The sequence below is a fragment of the Haliotis asinina genome, chromosome 12 (assembly GCF_037392515.1).
Source record: "Haliotis asinina isolate JCU_RB_2024 chromosome 12, JCU_Hal_asi_v2, whole genome shotgun sequence".
NCBI classification, from domain to species: domain Eukaryota; kingdom Metazoa; phylum Mollusca; class Gastropoda; order Lepetellida; family Haliotidae; genus Haliotis; species Haliotis asinina.
The window spans coordinates 17676308-17702291 of record NC_090291.1 but is presented as its reverse complement, the minus strand read 5'-3'; the positions used below and the strand labels follow the sequence as shown (position 1 = coordinate 17702291).

General features: G+C 40.9%; 1 protein-coding gene across 1 annotated transcript in view; it reads left to right on the top strand.

Moving 5' to 3' along the window:
- The first annotated feature begins 577 nt into the window (after positions 1-577).
- Positions 578-25984, top strand: part of LOC137258529 (sodium- and chloride-dependent glycine transporter 2-like) — a 40347-nt gene continuing 14940 nt past the window's right edge. Inside the window, exon 1 of the mRNA XM_067796234.1 lies at positions 578-772. Within this exon, the coding sequence (XP_067652335.1) occupies positions 589-772 (184 nt within the window). The 5' untranslated portion in view covers positions 578-588. The remainder of the gene's footprint in view (positions 773-25984) is intronic.

The window sequence follows — 25984 nt, the reverse complement described above, 5'->3', positions numbered from 1 at the left end:
GCCGACGTGACGTTACATGTCAACTTGCTCGCTCACGTTTTCAGGTTTAAATAGCATACACTTGCTATTCACTAAACTCTAGTGTGTTATTAAATGCCTCTTACGTGCCTCGGTTTGGTTATCACTCACAAACGTCGAACGTTCTGGTCGATGTAAGACTATTTTCCCTACGTCGGCATTATGTAACTGGAAGTGACCTACGCACAAGCACGATCATATACATAAGACTTAGTCCATGGTCCCTGGTATGGTGATCTACCTTCAGTTGTTAGCGACCCATAGCCAGGTTGTATATTGTGCTGTACAAAAAGGGCTATTAGTTTTAATTTCCGAGGCAAGTTTTAAATTGTAACTGTGATATTCTTAGTTGTTTTACTGTCTTTCGTCGACAGGTTTTTCATAATATACATATACATATATTCCCTATGTCAAGTATGTTCTCGTCACAACATGGCTGCTATTCTAACGCTGACTGTTAACTTAGTCGGGCGTAACATGTTCACAACCAATGGTTGGCTTTGCCATATTTCCACTTATTACAGGATTGGTCGTGTTGCACCTGTCACAAGTTAACATAGACTTTCTGTCATGTCGGAGCCGGACGTGTTTCTGAACGCTGACTCTCAAGCATCCACCAACGGGAAGAATGATCAAGTGAGAACCAGGGAGGTATGGTCAAGGAAGAGAGAGTACATTCTGTCCCTCCTTGGGTTTGCCGTTGGCCTTGGCTCTCTTTGGAGATTCCCCTACCTTTGTAAAAGAAATGGTGGTGGTAAGTGTGACTATATTCGTAAATAATGGCGATGTATTGCCTTGAATAGTTGATTTCTTTGTATCTGGAATGGAATATTGAAGAGAGTGACATCAAAATCAAAATGTTTCATTGATTCCAAACGTTGTTTCAGTCTGTCACAACATTTTCTTCTCTGAATGAATGTCAGGCCATGGTGGGCGAACTGGACAACCAGTTCATAATGAACGGAGTTCGGTAATTTTGGTATCAGTCAAATGTACATGGGTGAATGAGAACAAGGAAGGGGACATGTCACATGCAAACATCACCTTTTGTATAGAATTATATATTACACATAAAAATAATAGTATTTTAGGCCTTGCAGTTTTTATTGTCAATTTAGAATAAAATTGAATACGTGATGTTTGCATGTGACATTTCCCCTCCTTGTTCTGAATCGTACATGTACATTTGGCTGATATATCCAAAATACAGAACTAATATTCTGCTCTGACTCACTCTATATGAAAAGGACATGCTTGCGACATATTTCTATCTCATTGATTCAAGTGCGGACAAACTAAATTTAATAAAAATAATGTAAGGATTTGGGTCATTACATCCGTTATTTGATCGGCAGCAGAATGAAATGAAGCGTTATGACCATGCATACATAACGAAATGAATGTATCATGCGTGTGTGAACTTAGAAATACAAACGACCATGACGGTATATACAGTGGTATCAAATCAGAGTCGCTGAGAGATAGAGAGAGAGATAGAGATAGACATAGAGAGATAGAGATAGACATAGAGAGAGATAGAGATAGAGGGAGATAGAGATAGAGAGAAAGAGATAGAGGGAGAGAGAGAGAGAAAGAGAGAGCGAGCGGGTGGTTGTATGTTTGGTTCGTTAACGGTCACGATTACACAAACATTTTATTGGACGTGATAGAGAGAGAGATAGAGAGATAGTTATAGAGAGATAGAGAGAGAGATAGATATATAGATATATATATATATATAGAGAGAGAGAGATTGAGATAGAGCTAGACAGAGAGAAAGAGAGAGCCCAGTCTGGGTGGTTGTATGTTTGGTTCGTTAACGGTCACGATTACACAAACATTTTATTTTGGACGTGATGGCTCATTTCTAGTGTTGACAAACCGGTTACGAACTTGTCTCATGTACCAAGCTAAACAAATGGCCTTTGTGGAATGAATTTTTTCGGGTATACAAACGGATCGCCACTGAACTGAATCAGTATGTTGTGTGTCGCATCTGCCGGACAGGGTGACCTCGACATTCCTCAAGCAGCTGTGTGATCATTGTTTGTTTGTTTTGTTCCTTCATGGTTAATAGCAGTCTGGCAGATATCCATAATCATTGTAGTAAAGATTTTGTGGTTTTTATTAATTGCTGAACATTACAGACATAGCAATTACAATTTTTAAAATATTTAATGAACATTTGTCACGCTGCAAGAGTATGTTTAGGTGAGCACTATATATCTGGTACAGACACTTGATGATGAGAAAGGCGGTAGTCACAGTCATTGTAAGGTAGTTAAGCCGATATGGTCCCTGTGTACTACAGTACAGAGAATGAGAAAATAACCTTCAATAGGGGTTGTGAACTGTCACTTTCCATTATAAGGAATAGAAAACATGCCATCATTCACATGAATGTGAGATCTGTATGGGTAGATGTACAGTTAGACATCCAGCTGTATGGGGTGGATGTACAGCTGTATGGGTAGATGGACAGTTGAATGGGTAAAAGATGTGCAGATGTATGGTAGAATTTGTGCAGCTGTATGGGTGGGTGTACAGCTGTATGGGTAGATGTGCAGTTGTATGGGTTGATGTACAGATGTATGGATTGATGTACAGATGTACGGATGGATTACAGCTGTATGGGTAGATATGCATCTTTACGAATACCTGCGAAGCTGTACTATTAGCATTTTGGAAGATAAGTAGGCTGAGAGATTTTAAGCTCGATGTAACTTTTGGCAGCTTTCCACGCTGCGGGTCCTTATCATGTTTCGTACATCGACCCGAGGGTTTTGATTTTACTCTGGATCGGAAGCCCTGTGTCTTGGCTTTCACGTCATGTGCGACAGGTGCGGCTGCAGTCCCACCGTTAAGCCACCCAAAGCTAAGCCCCGTGCGTGTGACAAAACAGCTCAGATTTGATATCACAACATCTTATTCATATAATGTTCACATCCTATTCACATGTTTCACATCGACGTGAAGCTGGTCCCCAGGGCTATCTGGTGGTATCATCAAGACAAGTCAAGTCTTTACTGGGTTTGACGCCGGGGCGCTTTTAAGCCCAATTTATCCCGATTTACGGCAGTTTTTCACTCTATGGGTACTTGTCATGTTTCGTACATCGACCCCAGCGTTATGTCTTTGACATGGGTCGGAAGCCCTTTGTCTTTCGCGTTATGTGCGACACATGTGGCTGCCGTCATGTTTTCCCACCCTTAAAGCCCAAGTCTGTGCGTGCGGCGGGATGCAAAACAGCTTATTTGATATCACAAGGGGTGAGTCAGTCAGTCAGTCAGAACGCCATCCTTGGCTAGCAGCGCAGGTCCCATCCTCATGTGCTGGCTGTGGTCCCATAGGGTGGCATCCAGACGGCTTCGCAACATCCTCCTCAAGCGCCGGTTTGCCTCCTCCACCTTCCGCTTGTAGGCAGAGACCGTCATGTTCCTTGGTTTTACCCTCGGAAACAGACTCCCTATCACTGCCCTGGAGCCTGGCCATTTCCACCGAAGGTAGTCCAGAAGATCCAGCAGGTCCTCGACCAGGTCCCGAGGATCAGTAGAGGCCGACACGTCGTTCTCTCCCACTTGACAGAAAACAATGCCCTGAAAAGCTGCATCAAAGGCATCCACCTCTGCTTTCATCCGAGCGACGACCGCCCCTCCAATCCCACGCACGGTAGTGAGGATGCCATGTGGAGGGGGACAGACTTGAACAAGTCACCGCACGAAACTATGTCCCAAGATGGCAACGTGGACTGGCTTTGAAACATGAGCTTCAAAAAGTGATGTGATGTGATTGTGTTTGTCTTGTGTGAGGGTGGCCTTTAGTAACACTAAGAATCACAAATGCAGTGTCTTCGCTTTATCTCCAGCTGGAATTAAAGACAATACCAAGGCTTCATCCTTCCGTACAACGTGGCACCCGTGGCGAGCCACCTCCTCGTGGTGGGTGTTGGGTAATGCTAAGAGCTCGCCGACACCCCCGTAGTGGACCCCGGGGGCATATTAGGTCCACCAACCCGTTTGCCGTGGATTGCGGCCCTGTGTCGGTGGAGGAGGGAATCCTGGTGGTTGAGGGCAATGGGAGCAGGACCAGTGTTCCTATTGCTCAACACACCCTTTTGGCCCTTACTTCACCTAGACGGGTGGTTGAATGGGCCCGGTTCAACCAATCGGCTGGCCATGCCAAGCCCTGTGCATGGATTTTATGTTTAAATTTGCACAAAATACGATTTGGAATTGTTTATATTTTGGTCTTGGCGCCCTATTATTTAACTTGAATTTTGTTAACGTGAACTTTGCCTAGAGTATTATGCCCAGAAGGCGGTGGCTCATGGGACAATCTTGTGGTGCATATCTATAATGCTACTGCTTGAGTATATCCTCTTGGTATCCTTGGTGCCGCCTGTTGGAGGCCCACGGGCATTAGGCATCGTCCTTGTTAACACTCCATGGTGGGTGGGGAGCCAAGAGGATGAAACACAAATCTATTACCATGGCAAATCAAAACCCCAAAAAGCAAAAACGTTATCACATTGATGATACTGATGATGAGGATGATATCATTACCAGACTTTGTTACTCTGAACGTAACACATGGCCTCGATTCATTGTCGCTGAATCAAGTGAGAAAAAGTTAACTTCTTGTTCTCCCTTTCTACTAGAGAAAGCAATTCAAGGAATTGCAGGGACTGTCAAGAATGTTACCAAAACTAGATCGGGATCAATTCTCATAGACTGTCTAAAGAGAGAGCAAGTGGCCAATCTTCTGGAAGCGAAATCATTCGCAAACATCTCTGAAAAATGCTATGCTCACAAGTCTCTAATTTTTAGGAAAGGAATTATCCGAGACCAAGATAAGAGTCTGGCAGATCTGTCAACTGATGACATTGTTAGTCAGTTACGTACGCAAGGAGTGGTTGAGGCTAAGCGATTCAGCTTTAAGAAGGATGGAATATATTCACCCTCAAATACTTACGTTTGATGTACCCAGTTTACCTCAGTCAATTAAAGTAGGATGCATTGACATGCATGTTCCAAATCCACTGAGATGTTTTCACTTTCAGAAGATTGGCCAAGGGCAGAACACTTGTAAAAATCATGCTTCTTGTTCATGCTGTGCTGGCAAAGATCACGACAGCAGCACATGTTCGTCTGAAATCAAATGCGTAAATTGTTCTGGCTCTTCTAAAGAGTGTCCGGTATGACATGAGTTTGAAATGATTGCCCAACGTATTAAAACTGAAAAGAACAGAAGCAAGGACGTTGGCAACGTCAGCTACACCCTCTGGTAACACTCTACTGAGAGGTAAGTCAACATATGCAGAGGTGACGAGACCTTCCACTAAATCTATTGACTGCCAAACAGACTTGACCTGGCTGACAGGTCAGACACCTATGAGTATTCAGGATCTTTCTTCCTTCCGTTTCTTCCTCACGATCACAATCATCTGAAACTCAAACAGCACCTACACCGGTTATCAAAAAGAAGAATGTAAATGTAGATTATTCTAAAAAGCAAAATACAAGTGATCGTCTTCCTAAAGGACAAAGAGGCTCTGTGTCCCTTCTCAACAGATTTGACCGTTTAGATGACATGGAGGTGTCACCTCCTCTAACAACCCGCTCTCGGAGCCATTCTCCTATGAAAAAGGGTCGTGAACTTTCACCGATAACACATCCCAAATGATGGATACACTAATACAATGGAATTGCAGAGGACTTAAGAAGACTTATAATGAGATTCCTCTATTGTTACAGGACTTTAAACCATCATCATTGTGTCTCCAGGAGACTTATCGTAAACACACTGATGTTTTTAACTTACGACAATTCACTTGTTACCATTCATTTTCTCCCCAGAGAGACAAGGCTACTGGAGGATCTACTATCCTGGTTAGACAGGACGTGACTCATAGTGCCGTTCCTCTGAATACTAATCTTTAAGCTGTAGCTATCCGACTGACCTTGCACGTTGCTCTTACGTTATGCTCATTGTATGTACCACCTTCATCAGTTCTTCGTCAAACTGACCTTCAAAATTTTTATGATCAGCTCCCAAAGCCCTGCATCATCATGGGCGACTTAAATGGGCACAACCCTTCATGGGGTAGTACAAATACAAGCAATAAAGGGAAAGTTATTGATTCTACTTCTGATAATAATTTATGTGTTATAATGATGATTCAAACACTTATTTGCATCCAGCCACTGGATTCTATTCTGCACTTGATCTAGCCCTCACAGAGTCAAACATTCTCAGTGAGTTTGAATGGTCTGTACATGATGACCTTTGTGGAAGCGATCACTTCCTTACTTTCCTGAAATCTATAACACCAGGTGACACTACACCTTCATCACGGTGGAATTTCACTAAGGCAAATTGGCCTGTATATGAACATGTATGCATTCAAAAATTAACACCTGATCACTTCAGTAATACATCAGATCCCATCCAGATGTTCTCAACTCAACTGAATGAAATTGCTGATCAAACCATTCCTAAGTCCTCTGCAACTCCTCATATTCGTAAACCATGGTTTACTGACGAATGCAATCAGGCACAGAAACGTAGAAAGAAAGCAGAAAAATATTTTCGCAGACATCCCACCGTTCATAACTTCAACAATGTTAACATTACTAGCGCTAAGGCACGACGTACGTATAAACAAAACAAGCGCCAATCATGGAGGAACTATGTTTCAAAACTTAATTCACGTACACCCATGTCTAAGGTGTGGAACATGGTTCAGCGAATAAAAGGCAAAGGTTCAAGATCTGCTGTTCACCATCTTAAAGATCGTGACAAATTAGTAACTGACAAAACTGACATTGCTAATAAAATTAGCAAAAACTTCTTCCTCGGCCAATTATGTCCCTGAATTTCAGAGATACCAAAAACAACAGGAAAAGAAAAAAGTTAATTTCGATTCCAATAATGGTGAAGACTATAATGAATTGTTTTCATTGCATGAGCTACATACTGCTCGTGGCACCCATGGCGAGCCACCTCCTCGTAGTGGGTGCTGGGTAACGCTAAGTGCTCGCCAACCCCCCGTGTGGATCCGGGGGCATATTTGGTCCACCAATCCGTTGGCCGTGGGTTGCGTCCCTGTGTCGGTGGAGGAAGGGATCCTGGTGGTTGAGGGTAATGGGGGCCTCGAACCACGTTCCTGTTACTCAACACACCACTTTGGCCCTGACTTCACCTAGACGGGTGGTAGAACTGGCCCGGTTCTATCAATCGGCTGGTCACGCCATGCCCTGTGCATGGACAAACTTCCTCAACAATTATTGTGCATGTTTGTACATTTGTGACAATGAGCGTTTGTTATTATCATACTCTATACTATAATAATTTGCCTAGAGTCCTATGCCAGAAGGCGGTGGCTCATGGGCCAATCTAGTGATGTTGACCTCCGAATGATGTATGTCTCTAATTTCTTGTCTAGGGCCGAACCAGTCTGGCATTGAATTGGTAGACAAATACAGCTATTCGTGTCATATTCGCTGGAGTATACCATCCCTGTATCCCTGGTGTCAGCATCTTGGATACCCGTTGCTAATAGACACCGTCCTTGTTGACACTCCACGGTGGGTGGGGAGCAGGGATGGTGAATGATTTTCCTTTCGCCATGACTTTCCAACAAGCTGGTTCAACTCGACATGACAAAAAGCGACGTCTGGACGAACTAGATCCTCCATCCGACACTAATTCAACTACTGATTCCTGGGCTAGATATCTAGTGATCGAAGCAACTGATTTTATGCCTATCAAACTCAACCCATTTGCCGTATCAAAAGCTATCTATGGGATCTGTGGGGAGGTGAAAAATGTCACCCGTCTCCGTAATGGTTCACTGCTAGTTGAGTGCGGACGGAGACAGCAATCTCTAAATCTTATGTCTGTTAAAACATTTGCCAATATAGAGGTTGCTGTGTCCGTGCACAAAACTCTTAATTCTTGCCGTGGTATCATACGTGACAGGGCACGCTGTCTGTATGATATGAGTGAAGAGGATATTGCAGCTGAGCTTGAAGATCAGGGGGTTACAGCAGTGAAACGTTTCACCATTAAAAAGGATGGAATTGTAACTAAAACAAATACATATCTCCTAACATTTGCCAGACCTTCTTTACCACAGTCCATTAAGGCAGGATATCTTAACATCGGGGTGGATGTGTATGTCCCCAATCCACTCCGGTGTTATAAATGTCAACAGTTTGGTCATGGGACTTACTCATGTCGTAATCCTGCAGTATGTTATCGCTGTGGCGGTCCTCATGATGGCACAGGTTGCGAAAATGATCTCAAGTGTGTTAACTGCAAAGAGACTCATGCTGCTTCTTCAAGGTCATGCCCTATATATCAAAGGGAATCGAAGATAATGAAAATAAAATGTGAAAAAAATCTCTTATTTTGAAGCCAAAAAACTTTTCACCACTCAGTCCTCAACCCCATCAAATATAACATATTCTGCTGCAGTTACCCGTTCTGTAGCAATGTCCTCAGCTGCATGTCAAACTGACTTGACCTGGGTCAAATCAGAAAAACCTGTGTTTTCATCTAACAAACCTGCTTCTGAACCGAAAGAATCTACTGCCCCAGTCACTCAAACAACGTCTGAGTCTCAGACAGAAATTCAGTCTGAGTCATCACAATTGACTGCTTCGCCACTAGCCACATCACAACCACCCACTATTCCAGTGAAAAAGCAGAAAGGTAAAAAATTAAATAGGAAAGAAACACATGTTGTTCCTCTACAAAATACTTTTGGGCCTCTAGACATGGAGGTGACCCCGTACTCACAGGACGAGCGGAGGTGCTTACCCCCGTCACGTTCTCGCGAAAGATCGCCAATTGAGCCACCATGACTCAGCTGGCCAATATAATTCAATGGAACTGCAGAGGGATTAAAAATAACTTTAACGAGTTACAGTTACTCGTACAAGATCATCAACCGTCGGCATTCTGTATCCAAGAGACATATCTTAAAGATACAGATAATTTTAAATTGAGACAGTATGATGCTTACCATTCTTTTTCTCCTCAGGGGGATCGTGCAACTGGAGGTGCTTCTATTTTAGTACATCACAACGTCATCCATAGCCCTGTCGCTCTAAATACACAATTGCAAGCTGTAGCTGTTCGTATTACTTTGCACATGGCGCTGACATTGTGCAGTTTGTACATACCGCCCTCTTCAAATATTCATAAATCGGATCTTCAAAATCTATATGATCAACTCCCGAAGCCATGTTTAATCATGGGCGATCTTAACGGACACAACCCACTTTGGGGAAGTGTCAACACAAATACTAAGGGTAAAATCATCGAGGATTTCATATCCGATAATAACTTATGTATTTTCAATGACGATTCAGCTACTTACCTACATCCAGCTACGGGAACGTATTCTTCCCTGGATATAACATTTGCCGACTCAAATTTGTGTAATGAATTCGAATGGGAGGTGCCTGATGACCTGTGTGGGAGTGATCATTTCCCAACTATTCTTAAAGGCATTATCCCTGGAGATGATCCACCCTTATCCAGACGGAACTTCAAGAAGGCTGACTGGTCCTTATATAAAACACTTTGTATTGATCATTTAAAACCTGATGTTTTTGTAAACAGCGAAGATCCTAAACAGCTGTTTTCAGATATAATCAATAACATTGCTGACCAAACTATCCCCAAGTCCTCTGCAATTCCACATGTTCGCAAACCATGGTTTACTAATGACTGTAAACAGGCCAGAAAGAGTAGGAGGAAAGCGGAAAAATATTTTCGCCGCCACCCTACAGTACATAATTTAGATAGAGTAAAAATTTTAAATGCCAAGGCTCGACGCACTTTTAAACAGAGTAAGCGTCTGTCATGGAGGAACTACGTTTCCAAAATTAATTCCCGTACACCTATGTCTAAGGTGTGGAATATGATACAAAGAATTAAGGGCAAAGGTTCCAGATCTACCGTTCATCATCTGAAGGATGGTGACCGGTTATTAACTGATAAATCTGATATTGCCAACAAGCTTGGTGAAACTCTCGCCAAACATTCTTCTTCGTCCAATTACGTACCTGAATTTCAACTCTACCAGAAACAGCAGGAGAAGAAGAGAATAAATTTTACTTCAGACAATGGCGAAGACTATAATGAATTATTTTCATTACATGAGCTACACACTGCCCTTGAGCAAGCTCATGATACAGCGTCAGGTGCTGATGGTATTCACTATCAGCTCCTGAAACATTTGCCCAAATCATGTTTGGAAACAATGCTAAATATTTTTGATTCAATATGGACTTCAGGAAATTTCCCGTCTTCTTGGCGTAATGCTATTGTAGTTCCTATTCCAAAACCTGGCCGGGATCATACTGATCCGTCGAATTACAGACCAATTTCTTTAACGAGTTGTGTCTGTAAAACCATGGAGCGTATGGTAAACAATCGATTAACATGGTTTCTTGAAACTAACAACCTTATCACAAATATTCAGTGTGGTTTCAGGAAGAATCGCAGTACCATTGATCATTTGGTACGTTTAGAATCCTTTGTAAAAAATGCATTTATCAATAAGTAACATGCTGTATCGATCTTTTTTGATCTCGAGAAAGCATACGATACCACCTGGAAGCATGGCATTTTAAAGGATTTACATGGTTTCGGTTTAAGGGGTCGTTTACCTCTTTTCATATCGCAGTTTTTACAAGGCAGGCAATTTCAAGTCCGAGTAGGTTCTACCCTGTCTGATCATTATAATCAGGATCAGGGTGTTCCGCAAGGCAGCATTTTGTCTGTGACCTTATTTAGTATCAAGATCAACAGTTTATCCAAGGTTTTAAACGATTCAATAGATGGATCACTTTTCGTGGATGATTTTAATATTTCCTGTCGCGGTAAGAATATGCATACTATTGAACGGCAAATGCAATTGTGTTTAAACAAAATAAATAAATGGTGTCTTGAGAATGGTTTTAAATTTTCTAAGACAAAAACTAATTGCATCCATTTCTGCCGTAAATATAAACCACATAAGCACCCAGAATTATTTTTAAATGGCACTCCTATCAAAGTCGTTAAGGAGGCCAAGTTCTTAGGTTTGATTTTCGACTCTCATTTAACTTTTCTTCCGCATATCAAATCCTTGAAAACTAAATGCCTGAAGGCACTTGATCTATTGAAAGTTGTGTCAAACTCAAAATGGGGAGGGGATCAAGCTACGCTCTTGCACCTATACCGTTCACTTGTCCGTTCGAAGCTTGATTATGGCTCCATCATTTATGGTGGAGCCTGTAAAAGCAATCTAAAACTCCTTGATTCTATCCACCACCAAGGTCTGAGACTTTGTCTTGGGTCGTTCCGAACTTCTCCTATTGACAGTCTCTATGTCGAAGCCGATGAACCATCTCTTACACAGCGCCGTCTCAAATTAGCTTTACAATATATTACAAAACTATACTCTAACGAATCCAACCCTGCTTTTAACTGTGTTTTCGATCCTCTTTATGAGCATTTATACAACAAAAAGCCTTCTCTTGTTCCGCCTCTTGGGCACAGAATTAAACCATTCATTTCTGCTGCCGGCATTGAGCTGAAAAGTATAGCGCCTTCTCGTCTTCTTTCTTCTCCTCCTTGGCAATTAGTGAGGCCACAAGTTGACCTCACATTAACAAAGTTAAAAAAATCAGACACAAACGAATTACAATATAAACAAGAGTTTATGCAATTAAAAAATAATTATAGTACACACAAATCCTTATTTACAGATGGGTCCAAGGATGGTGGCACAGTTGCTTGTGCCACTGTCATTGGATCCAGGACAATATCTTCTCGATTACCTGATAACAGCTCCATTTTCACTGCAGAAGAAAACGCAATATTAACGGCTCTTCAATATATTCAAAGACATCCTAATCATGTACAGTATATAATTTTTTCTGACTCTCTTTCTTGCCTTCAGGCTATTAAAAATTTGTCTTGTAAACATCCACTTTTACTTGACATAATTGAATTGTATAATGATCTTGCAACTGGCCAGTGCGACATCGTCTTTTGTTGGTTACCCAGCCATGTAGGTATTTCTGGGAATGCAATGGCCGATCTTGCTGCTAAGGCTGCACTCAACAAATCTGTGACACCACTTCTTATTCCATACAGTGACTATAAAGCTAGCATTAGAACGTACATTCGTGATCTGATGCAAAAGAAGTGGGACACCCAAGTGGGAATAAATAAATTACATGCCATAAAACCTTATATTGGTTACACCCACTTGGGTTGTCAGTCCAGATTTGAAGAGGTCATTATGCGACGATGTCGCATTGGCCATACGCGCTACACCCACAGTTATTTACTGAAAGGCGATGATCCTCCGCTTTGCATCTCTTGTGATGAGAGAACCACGGTCAAGCATATCCTGCTTGACTGTGTTGAATTCTCCATCATAAGGGATAACTATTTCAATGTCAAAACAATGAAGGATCTTTTTAGCACAGTTAGTACTCATTTAATTCTTGGATTTTTAAAAGAAATTGATTTTCTTATTGAATTGTAATTGATATGTTCTGTAGATAGTTGTATTTTAATGATTGGTAGTTTAAATTAGTAACTTAGATTGTTAGTGGCTGTACCCTCAAAGGGGGTTGAAGTATTGTAAAATTATTGTCCTCCTGAGAGGGTACGTAAGTCCAATACACTCATAGTCAATTTAAATCTACTACAAGTTTTTAATCGTAGAATATTTGTTCTTTTAAGTAATGGCTAAATTTCAGGATTATCGCCAATAGCTGAGGGGATGGTGTAAATCCAGCTAGGGTTCATGCAGGTAGCAGAAGTAATGTAAGTCCCCATGGACCTTAGTATGGTGATCTACCTTCAGTTGTTGGCGATCTATAGCCCCGGTTTTATGCTGTATTGTCTTCTTTAATTCCATTGTTTTAACTTTCAATGCTAGTTTTATGTTCTGTGATACTCTAGTGTTTTTACTGTCCTTCGCTGACAGGTTTTACTTTTTCTCTTTTTTCATCCTAACATTACTATAACTTATATTGTTCTCGTCACGATATGGCTGCAATATTGCCGATGTGACGTTAAATGTTAACTCACTCACTCACTCACTCACATACTGCTCTTGACCAAACCCGTGACACTGTAGCAGGTGATGACAATATTCTTTACCAACTATTGAAACACTTATCTGAACCACGTCTGGTCACACTTTTAGATATATTTGACAAAATATTGATGTCTGGAATTTTTCCTCCTTCGTGGCGTAATGCCATCATTGTGCCTATACCAAAACCTGGACGGGATCACACGGATCCATCAAATTACAGACCGATATCTCTTAAACCAGCTGGCACCCGTGAACGGCCACCTCCTCGTGGTGGGTGCTTGGTAACGCTGAGAGCCGTTCACCCCCGTAGTGGACCCGGGGGCATATTTGGTCCACCAACCCGTTTGCCGTGGGTTGCGGCCCTGTGTCGGCGGAGGACGGGAGTCTGGGGGTTGAGGGCACTGGGAGCCTGCAACCACGTTCCCTTTGCTCAACATACCACTTTGACCCTTACTTCACCTAGACGGGTGGTAGAACTGGCCCGGTTCTATCAATCGGCTGGTCACGCCATGCCCTGTGCATGGACAACATTCTTATGCAATTATTGTTCATTATTGTGTTTTCTGAAAAAAGAATGATTGTATTTCAAATTATATTATACATATTTGCCTAGAGTCCTATGCCAGAAGGCGGTGGCTCATGGGCCAATCTGGTGAATCTGACCTCTGAATAATGTATGTCTCGTGTCTAGGGCCGAACCAGTCTGACATTAAATTGGTAGATAAATGCATCTGTTCATGTCATATTCTCTGGAGTATAACATCCCTGTATCCTTGGTGTCAGCATCACGGAGATCCGGTGCTATATGACACTGTCCTTGTTGACACTCCGTGGTGGATGGGGAGCAGGGGTGCTGAATCATTTTTCTTTCATTATAGCATTACAACAATCTGGTTCAAATAGAAGTGAAAAGAAAAGGCGTTTGGATGAACTTGACCAAAATACAGGAAATATGTCTGCTACTGGTGACTCATGGGCGAGATTCTTGGTTATTGAAGGAAATGATAATATGCCTATCAAATTGAATCCTTTTGCAATTGCTAAAGCCATTTCTGGAATTTGTGGTGAAGTTGCGAACGTAACTCGTCTTCGTAGTGGCTCGCTTTTGATTGAGTGTGCACGGAGACAGCAATCTCTGAATCTTTTGTCAATCAAAATGTTTGCAAATATTGAGGTTGCTGTGTCTGTGCACAGAACTTTAAATTCCTGTCGCGGCATTGTTCGCGACAGAGCTCGTTGTCTGTCTGAAATGAGTGAAGAAGACATTGCTTTGGAGTTAAAAGACCAAGCTGTTACAGCCGTGAAACGCTTTACAGTTAAAAGAGAAGGGGTTACCATTAAAACTAATACGTATCTCTTGACGTTTGCTCGCACTACTATTCCATCATCAATCAAAGCTGGATATTTGAACATTGGAGTGGAGGTGTATGTACCCAGTCCACTACGTTGTTATAAATGTCAAAAGTTTGGCCATGGTTCGCAATCCTGTCGTAACTCAGTGGTGTGCCACCGTTGTCTAAACCACCATGATGATACTGACTGTGAGAAGGACTATAAATTTGCAAATTGTGATGGCTCGCATCCCGCTTCTCCCAGATCATGCCCTGTATGGCAAAAAGAATCTCAAATCATGAAACTCAAGTGTGAAAAGAATATTTCATACTTTGAGGCCAAAAAGCTTTTCACAAACCAGACCACACCTCCAATGAATATTACGTTTTCTGCCGCAGTTACACGCTCTGTGGCAACATCATCTATTGTTTGTCAGACTGACTTGACTTGGGTCAAGTCAGAAAAACCTGCTGTGTCAGCTACCCCATCTACGACTGTAGTCACTCAGGTAACTGTCACTAAATCTACATCTGGGTGCCAAACAGAGAGTCTGCCTGGCTCATCATCTGAACCGCCTTCTTCCCAAAATTCAAACGCCAGTACCATGAAAAGGAAAGAAAAGAAATTAAACAGAAAACGAACCCCAACCAACCCTTCCCCTCCAGAGGTTCCTACTGAAAACTCTTTTGGGCCTCTCGATATGGAAGTTACCCTGTCTACGCAAGACAGACGGAGGAATACTTCCACGTCACGTTCGCGAGAACGATCTCCAATTGAGGCACCATGACTCAGTTGTCCACTTTAATGCAGTGGAATTGTAGAGGACTGAATAATAACTTCAATGAGATCCACTTGTTGATACAAGATTTTAAACCGTCAGCGTCATGTCTTCAAGAGACTTATCTAAAAAATACTGATAACTTTTATCTAAGACAGTATACAGATTATCACTCCTTTTCTCCTCCGGGAAATAAAGCAACTGGAGGTGCTACCATTTTGGTACGCCAGGGTATTATTCATAGCCCTGTATCTCTTAAAACTAATCTTCAGACCGTCGCTGTCCGTCTGTCCCTGCACATTGCATTGACTCTATGCAGTTTGTATATCCCCCCTTCTTCTGATATTCGACAATCGGAACTTCAAAATCTATATGATCAGCTCCCTAAACCATGTCTAATTATGGGTGACCTCAACGTACACAACCCGCTTTGGGGGAGTGACCGCACTAATTCTAAAGGTAAAATCCTTGAGGACTTCATATCAGATAATAATTTATGTCTTTTCAATGATGATTCAGCCACTTATTTACATCCAGCTACGGGAACATATTCTTCCCTGGATCTGTCACTTGCTGATTCCAGCTTATACAATGAATTTGAGTGGGTGGTCCACGATGACCTATGTGGGAGTGATCATTTTCCCACCATTCTCAAAACAATCAGCCCAGGTGATGATCCACCTATATCACGACGGAACTTTGCCAAGGCTGATTGGTCATTATATAAGACTCTATGTACTGATCACTTAAAACATGATGTCTTAGCGAACAGCGAAGATCCTATACAGTTATTTTCAGATATACTAAACACCATTGCTGACCAAGCTATACCAAAGTCCACTGCAATTCCACATATTCGTAAACCATGGTTTAATAATGAATGTAAACAGGCCAGAAAGCTTAGGAAGAAAGAAGAAAAGTATTTCCGCAAACATCCTACAGTCCATAATTTAGACAGTGTTAAAATATCAAATGCCAAGGCTCGACGCGCTTTCAAACAGAATAAGCGTCAGTGTTGGAGGAACTATATTTCCAAAATAAACTCACGTACACCTATGTCCAAGGTGTGGAATATGGTGCAAAGGATTAAGGGCAAAGGTTCTAAATCTACTGTTCACCATCTGAAGGATGGTGATAATCTTTTAACTGATAAAACTGACATTGCAAATAAACTTGGTGAAACTTTAGCCAAACATTCATCTTCATCAAATTATGTTCCTGAGTTTCAAAGGTTTCAGAAACAACAGGAAAAGGACAAAATCAATTTTATCTCACACAATGGTGAAGATTATAACGAATTATTTTCACTACATGAGCTCCATGTCGCCCTTGAACAGGCTCATGATACAGCAACAGGAGCTGATGATATCCACTACCAGCTTTTGAAGCATTTGCCCGAGTCATGTTTAGAAACGCTTCTAAATATATTTGATACTATATGGACTTCGGGGAATTTCCCAAATTCCTGGCGTAATGCCATTGTAGTTCCCATTCCAAAGCCTGGCCGGGATCATTCTGATCCGTCTAACTACAGACCAATCTCATTAACGAGTTGTGTCTGTAAAACCATGGAAAGGACGGTAAACAATAGATTAACCTGGTATCTTGAAACCAATAACCTTATCACAAATATTCAATGTGGTTTCAGGAAAAACTGTAGCACCATTGATCATTTGGTACGTTTAGAATCATTTGTTAAAAAATGCTGTAGTCAGTAAACAACATGCTGTATCAATTTTCTTTGATCTTGAGAAAGCATATGATACTACCTGGAAGCATGGCATTTTGAAGGATCTACATGATCTTGGTTTGAGAGGCCGTTTGCCTCATTTTATATCACAGTTTTTACAAGACCGGCAATTTCAAGTCCGAGTGGGTTCAACCCTGTCTGACCATTATAATCAGGATCAGGGTGTTCCACAAGGCAGTATTTTGTCTGTCACACTTTTTAGTATAAAGATAAATAGTTTCTCAAAGGTTTTAAACGATTCAATTGACGGATCGTTATTTGTGGATGATTTTAATATTTCTTGTCGTGGGAAAAATATGCATACTATTGAACGGCAACTGCAGCTGTGTTTGAACAAAATAAATAAATGGTGTCTTGAAAACGGATTTAAGTTTTCTAAATCCAAAACTAATTGTATACATTTTTGTAGAAAATATAAGCCACATAAGGACCCAGAATTATCTTTAGATGGCACTCCCATCAGAGTTGTTAAAGAGGCCAAGTTCTTGGGCCTAATCTTTGACTCCCACTTAACATTTCTGCCTTATATTAAGTTTCTTAAAACTAAATGCCTGAAGGCTCTTGATTATGGCTCCATCGTATATGGTGGAGCCTGCAAAAGCAACCTTAAACTTCTTGATTCTGTCCACCACCAAGGCCTAAGACTTTGTCTTGGGTCCTTTAGAACTTCACCTATTGACAGTCTCTACGTTGAGGCTGATGAGCCATCTTTTGAACAGCGGCGTATAAAGCTAGCTTTACAGTACATTACTAAGTTGTACTCTAATGAATCTAATCCTGCCTATAAGTGTGTTTTCAATCCCCTTTATGGGGATTTATACAACAAGAAATCTTCGCTTGTCCCTCCTCTAGGACATAGAATTAAACCATTTCTTTCTTCGGCCGGCATTGAGCTGGAAAACATAGCTCCCTCCCGTCTTCTTTCTTCTCCTCCTTGGCAGATAGTTAGGCCACAAGTCGACCTAACATTAACTTCGTTTAAAAAATCAGAAACTAATGAATTACAGTATAAACAAGAATATAGTCACTTAAAACATAAATATAGCACTTACAAATCCTTATTTACAGATGGGTCCAAGGACGGTGGCGCAGTGACTTGTGCCACTGTCATTGGATCCAGAACAATATCTTCTAGATTACCAGACAACAGTTCTATCTTTTACAGCTGAAGCTAATGCCATACCAACGGCTCTTATATATCTTAAAAGACACCCTAAAGATAAACACTATATAATCTATTCCGACTCTCTTTCTTGCCTTCAAGCCATTAAAAATATTTCTTGTAAACATCCACTTTTAATTGAAATAATTGAACTGTATAATGATCTTGCTACTGGCCAATACGACATCGTCTTCTGTTGGTTACCCAGCCACGTGGGCATTTCTGGGAACACATTGGCTGACCTTACTGCCAAGGCGGCACTCAACAAATCTCAACAATCCATACACTGATTATAAAGCTATCATTAGGCCTTACATCCGTGATCTGATGCAGAAGAAGTGGGACACTCAAGTAGGTATCAACAAATTACATGAAATAAAACCCTACATTGGTTACACCTACTGGGGTTGTCAGTCCAGATTTGAAGAGGTCATCATGCGACGATGTCGTATTGGCCACACACGATATACACATGAATATTTGCTTAAAGGTGAAGATCCTCCGTTTTGTATCCCTTGTGATGAAAGAATCACAGTCAAGACTCTCTTTCGTACCTTCAGGATATTAAAAACCTAGCATGTAAACATCCACTTTTAATAGAAATTATTGAATTTTATAACTATCTTGCGACTGGCCAATATGACATTGTCTTCTGTTGGTTACCCAGCCATGTTGGAATCTCTGGTAATACTTTGGCTGACCTTGCTGCTAAGGCAGCGCTAAAAAAATCTGTTACACCACTTCATATTCCCTATACTGATTATAAAGCTACCATTAGATCTTACATCCGTGATCTGATGCAGAAGAAGTGGGACACCCAAGTAGGTATCAATAAATTACATGCAATAAAACCATTTGTTGGTAACACTTACGGGGGTTGCCAATCCAGATTTGAGAGGTCATTCTACGACGATGTCGTATTGGCCACACTAGGTACACGCATGAATATCATTTGAAAGGTGAGGATCCTCCGTTCTGCATCCCTTGTGATGAAATCATCACGGTCAAGCATATCTTGCTTGACTGTGGTGAATATTCCATCACATGGGACAATTATTTTAAATCAAGAACTATGAAAGACCTTTTTAGTAACGTACGTTCTCATTTAATTATTGCATTTTTAAAAGAATTGAAATTATTGACTGACATGTAAATAAATAAGTATTTTATAATTGGAAGTTGAAATAGCAGCTAAGATTGTTAGTGGCTGTATCCTCGAAGGGGGTTGAAGTACCGTAAAATTATTGTCCTCCTGAGAGGCTACGTAAGTCCCAAAACGGTTTAAGTCAGATTTAATCTTCCACTTTTTTAATCGTAGAATATGTGTCATTTTAATTTGTGGCTAAACTTGCATACAATCGCCAACATCTGAGGGGATGGTGTAAATCCAGCCAGGGACCATGCAGGTAGCAGAGGTACTGTAAGTCCCCATGGTCCCTGGTATGGTGATCTACCCTCTGTTGTTGGCGATCTATAGCCTGTTTTTATGTTGTACTGTCCAAATAGTGATACTATCATTTTTTAAAGTTTCTACGCTAGTTTTAATACTAACTGTGATAGTCTAGTGGTTTTACTGTCCTTCGTAGACAGGGTCTTCATAATATCGATATATATTCTTTTTTGTCATGTATGTTCTCGTCACGATATGGCTGCAATTTTGCCGATGTGACGTTAAATATTAACTCACTCACTCACTCACTCACTGAAGCAAACGCTATATTAACGGCTCTTAAATATATTGAAAAACATCCTAGACATAGACAGTATATTATCTATTCTGATTCTCTTTCTTGCCTCCAGGCAGTTAAAAACCTGACACGTAAACATCCACTTTTAATAGAAATAATTGAATTGTATAATAATCTTGCTACTGGCCAATACGACATCGTCTTCTGTTGGTTACCAAGCCATCTAGGCGTTTTCTGGCAACACAGTGGCTGATCTTGCTGCTAAGGCAGCACTCAACAAATCTATGACTCCACTTTTTATTCCATACTCTGATTATAGAGCTACAATTAGATCGTATATTCATGATCTGATGCAAAAGAAGTGGGACACCCAAGTGGGCGTAAATAAATTACATGCAATAAAACCCAACATTGGTTATACCTACTTGGGTTGTCAGTCCAGATTTGAAGAGGTCATTATGCGGCGATATACACATGAATACCTGTTGAAAGGTGAGGATCCTTCGTTCTGCATCCCTTGTGATGAAAGAATCACAGTCAAGCACATTTTGCTTGACTGTGTTGAATATTCCATCACAAGGGATAACTATTTTCAATCACGAACTATGAAGGATCTTTTTAGTAATGTAAGTTCTCATTTAATCATTGCATTTTTAAAAGAATTAGATTTGTTGAATGACTTGTAAATAATTAAATATTTTATTATTGGTAGTCTAGATTCGTAACTAAGATTATTAGTGGCTGTACCCTCAAAGGGGGTTGAAGTATTGTAAAATTATTGTCCTCCTAAGAGGGTATGTAAGTCCCAAAACATTCTGTGTAAATTTAGTACGGCCAGACTTTTAATCGTAGTATCTTTGTTGTTTTAATAATGGCTAATTTTCAGTATAACCGCCAATGGCTGAAGGGATGGTGTTAATCCAGCTAGAGTAGCAGGTAGCAAAGGTACTGTAAGTCAGCATGGACCCTATTATTTTGATCTACCTTCGGTTGTTGGCGGTCCCTAGCCCGTGTTTTATATCGTATTGTCCTCTTTAATTACAATATTTTAGCTTTCAATGCTAGTTTTATGTTCATATCTGTGATAGCCTAGTATTTTTAGTGTCCTTCGATGACAGGTCTTTACGTTTTCAATTTATTGATTTCAAAACTGATATGAATTAAATTAAATTGTTCTCGTCACGATATGGCTGTAATATTGCCGATGTGACGATAAATTCTAACTCACTCACTCACTCACTCACTCACTCACTCACTCCTTCCATACAACATCAAGCTATTGGCAAACATGGAAACACGGAGTATGGATCACACCAGCTGGAATTAAAGACAATACCAAGGCTACATTTCCATACAACATCAAACAACTTTCATACAACATCAAACTATCGGCAAACATGGAAACACTGAGTACGGATCACAACAGATGGAATTAAAGACAATTTTTCCGGGCCAGTTTGTAGGCATTGAAAATGTGTCACCTTCACCTGGTAACATATTGTCAATGCCTCGGCCGACCGACTGACTTTGTAGACCTTGATGTAAGTATAGCATTTCACTTGTGTCAAGGGTTTCATCACCTACCCATTTGTATCTGTTTTGTTTATTTCGCTCTTTTATTTTTTATTAGTAGTGTCAGGTGTTGTTGTTTTGAGTTGTTAGTGTTTGAGTTTCGTAGTCACCTTCTCTCTGTTGGTATATTTTTCATGTTAATTTGATGTTTTTGGTTTGGGGTTAGTGTTTTAGGTGGCGTTACCTTTGTACTTTTAGTTTGGCATTTATCTCCAGTTTTACGTTCTGTCATTGTCAGTGTTTATTATTCAGTTATACGCACCGCTGTATTCATGGTTTGAGCTGTAAATTTATGTCCTTTAGGTTTGGTTTGGCGGTTTAGTTTTAACATTCTCGGTATTGATGCTTTTAGCTTTATGGTTATGTCATTTAGGTTAATTCGGTTTGGGTTAGTGATTTAGTGTAGAGAGAAGGACGCAGACTTCACGTTTTAACTTTATGTTATTTTGATTTGAGGTTAATGGTTTGGATTAGAGGGGAACGGTGTTAGCTTGTTTTAATTTAGCATACACGATGATAACCATAGCTCACGAATTCAGTATCCATACAATTGCCGTACATAATGGACAGACATCTCAAATATGTTAACACAAATATATAATACAAATCATGAAACCTGGAAGGATACAACTTTCATTCCAAAGTCTGATTGCCGTGAAGGCACACTTGAGGAGGGAGGAGGTCGTGGTTCTTCGAGTACTGTGGGCAGCTGAACTGCTACACGTGATGAACAACACATACTACACTTTACATCAATATGCATAACAAAAAGTCAGAAAACGTCAATGTCCGTCTGGCATGTCATGCCGTCTCATCTACCCATCAAGTAGACGCCTCACGTAAATAGCTGTAGACACTACAGCAACAAACCGCTCATTTCCCATATGCCACACCTTAGGCAATCGCAAAGATTTGACACGGCAAATCATGAACAATTGCCACCAAATCGCCTTTGAGCCTCCTGTCAAGACTTGAACGGGTTTGCTTGCGCCAGGTATCGTTTGACCATCATCGCCTCTGCTCTCGGGATCGTCCCCTCGCCTCCTATGCAACACCAGCATTTCGTTCTGCTTCTCGCAAACTCGCCATTGAACCAACTGTCAAGCCTCGATAGGTTTCAGTTCTGCTACACCATGGTCGATTGTAGATCGAGCGTCTTCGGTAGAACGAATGATGAATAGCATGAACAACGTTACCCACGATAACCACCACGTCAACCAAGTGCTTCATCATGGCGGAGTTCGGAACTATCACCCTATGCACAACCTTGGGAATTCCTCCTTTCCAACCTCCGTGGGCAGACGTAGAGGGCAGCGTCGCAATTTCCGCATCGCCGTTCCCGTTCCGTCTACATTCGTGCCCGGGGAACGTAGGCATTTTCCGAGCAGTGGCCAAGCTGGCTCGGGTTCCCCTTGTATAGAAAACTACGTCAATACGTTGGATAGTTAAACTTTCACCTGACGGTAGTACACATTTTAAAATGTTTATAAACACTTTATTTGAAAAGATTGCATGTACCTCCGCCATTAAATGGGCTTTCTCACAATCTAACAATCTGACTTTTAGAGAAGAAGTTACATAGTATTTTTTCAAGAAGTACAGCAAAAAACGACTATTTTTTAGAACAAATTGTGCAATATACTTTACAATTTTCAGAATAAATGAAATCTGTTTACACCATTGTTGCCGCCGCCAGAAGAGCTTTCTAATGATACCATAAATGTATGCTGCAGACCAGAGTGCTGCAGTTAGAAGCACAAAAAAGACTCAATAAGGCAACACGTGAGCAAATGCGCCATTGAAAGGCCGCAGACGCAAAAAGCGGCGGTATATACGGAGGTGTCTAGCATCTCCAAAAAATATTGTATAAGTGCATTTTATACGTCGTTAGAAGCAGAATTGAAAGGGCATTTATATGCATTATAGACATTTAGGATCGCAAACACGATATAAAAATTATCAACGAACTTAACCTCCGATTTACGATCCGTTGAAACGGAAATAACATGCGGCATTACATACGGACAGCTATGCACAGTATTGCAGATGTGCATGTTATGCATCGCTAGAAAAAACATGGAAAGACCTTTCAAATGAATCATAGATATTAAAAATCCAAAAGGGATAACGAAATTAGGACGAAAGTCTACTTCCGCTACCGGCCGTTGCGACGGAACAAACATGCGGCATTACATAGGGACATGTCAAGCAACTTTGCTCAACGTCGCACATGCACATGCCATACACCACCAGAAGCGAATTGAAATGCTCCTTCTAATGAATATAAGATATTAAAAGTCGCGTCAGGCATGTAAACATTATTAACAAACGAATCATGCGCTGATGGTGTTGGCGACGCACAGGTTTGCAGCTATGCTAAGCATTGAAGATGTGCATGTTGTGCATCGCTAGAAACCCCGTGGAAAGACCTATCAAATGAATTATAGATATTAAAAAGCCAAAGAGGGATAACGAAATTAGAAGGAATGTCTACTTCCGCTACCGGCGCCGTTGCGACGGAACTGTCATACACCGCATGAATATACGATATTAAAAGTCGCATCAGGCATGTAAACATTATTAACCAACGAATCATGCGCTGATGGTGTTGGCGACGCACAGGACAAGCGGTGTGTCACAACATTTCCATCACGGAATGAATGTCAGGCCAGAGTGGGCGAACTGGACTACCAGTTCATAATGAACGGTAATTTTGGTATCAGTCAAATGTACATGTGTGAATGAGAACAAGGAGGGGGACATGTCACATGCAAACATCACCTTTTGTATAGAATTATATATTACGCATAAAAATAATAGTATGTTAGGCCTTGAAGTTTTTATTGTCAATTTAGAATAAAAATGAATACGTAATGTTTGTATGTGACATTTCCCCTCCTTGTTCTGAATCGTACATGTACATTTGGCTGATATATCCAAACTACAGAACTAATATTCTGCTCTGACTCACTCTATATGAAAAGGACATGCTTGCGACATATTTCTATCTCATTGATTCACGTACATAACGAAATGAATGCATCATGCGTGTATGAGCTTAGAAATACAAACGACCATGACGGTATATAGAGTGGTATCAAATCAGAGTCGCTGAGAGAGATAGAGAGAAATAGAGATAGAGAGAGAGATAGAGATAGATAGATAGATAGACAGATAGACAGAGAGAGAGAGAGAGAGAGCCCAGTCTGGGTGGTTGTATGTTTGGTTCGTTAACGGTCACGATTACACAAACATTTTATTTTGGACATGATGGCTCATTTCTAGTGTTGACAAACCGGTTACGAACTTGTCTCATGTACCAAGCTGAACAAATGGCCTTTGTGGAATGAATCTTTTCGGGTATACAAACGGATCGCCACTGAACTGAATCAGTATGTTGTGTGTCGCATCTGCTGGTCAGGGTGACCTCGACATTCCTCAAGCAGCTATGTGATCATTGTTTGTTTGTTTTGCTCCTTCATGGTTAATAGCAGTCTGGCAGATATCTATAATCATTGTAGTAAAGATTTTGTGGTTTTTATTAATTGCTGAACATTACAGACATAGTAATTACAATTTTTAAAATATTCAATGAACATTTGTCACGCTGCAAGAGTATGTTTAGGTGAGCACTATAGATCTGGTACGGACACTTGATGATGAGAAAGGCGGTAGTCACAGTCATTGTAAGGTAGTTAAGCCGATATGGTCCCTGTGTACTACAGTACAGAGAATGAGAAAATAACCCTCAATAGGGGTTGTGAACTGTCACTTTTCATTATAAGGAATAGAAAACATGCCATCATTCACATGAATGTGAGATCTGTATGGGTAGATGTACAGTTAGACATCCAACTGTATGGGATGGATGTACAGCTGTGTGGGCTGATGGACAGTTGAATGGGTAGAAGATGTACAGATGTATGGTAGAAGTTGTACAGGCGTATGGGAGGATGAACAGCTGTATGGGGTGGATTTACAGCTGTATGGGTGGGTGTACAGCTGTATGGGTAGATGTGCAGTTGTATGGGTGGATGTATAGATGTACGGGTGGATTACAGCTGTATGGGTGGATGTGCATTTTTACGAATACCTGCGAAGCTTTACTATTAGCATATTGGAAGATAAGTGGGCTGAGAGATGGTTATCTACTGAGACAGATCCATAGATCAGTCAGCAGACTGATACACATGCTGGGAGGAACTTTTCAAATCCACAGATTCTATTGAAATCCTGGGTCTTCCAACAGCTACTTAGTGGTTTTCTTGATGTGTGGTAGGCTTCAGGCTAACGTTGCAGTTAAATGTCTTATTGATAGTGTCAGCTATGCTTTGACACAAGCCGGAGTAAATGAACCATGCTATTCAGTTTCCGCTTTTTGATCCACCCAGGTTATTGTGTCTGACCCATTGTCAATTTTCAGCCATTACATTAACCTCCCTGTTGCATCCAAGAACATCGTGACTTTATTCAGGGCAACAAGCTCCAACTTTAGTTTTTAAGTGTATTATTTTAGAGGCCACTGTCGAGACATTCGAGATTTCTTAATAAACCTGATGTACACGTGGGG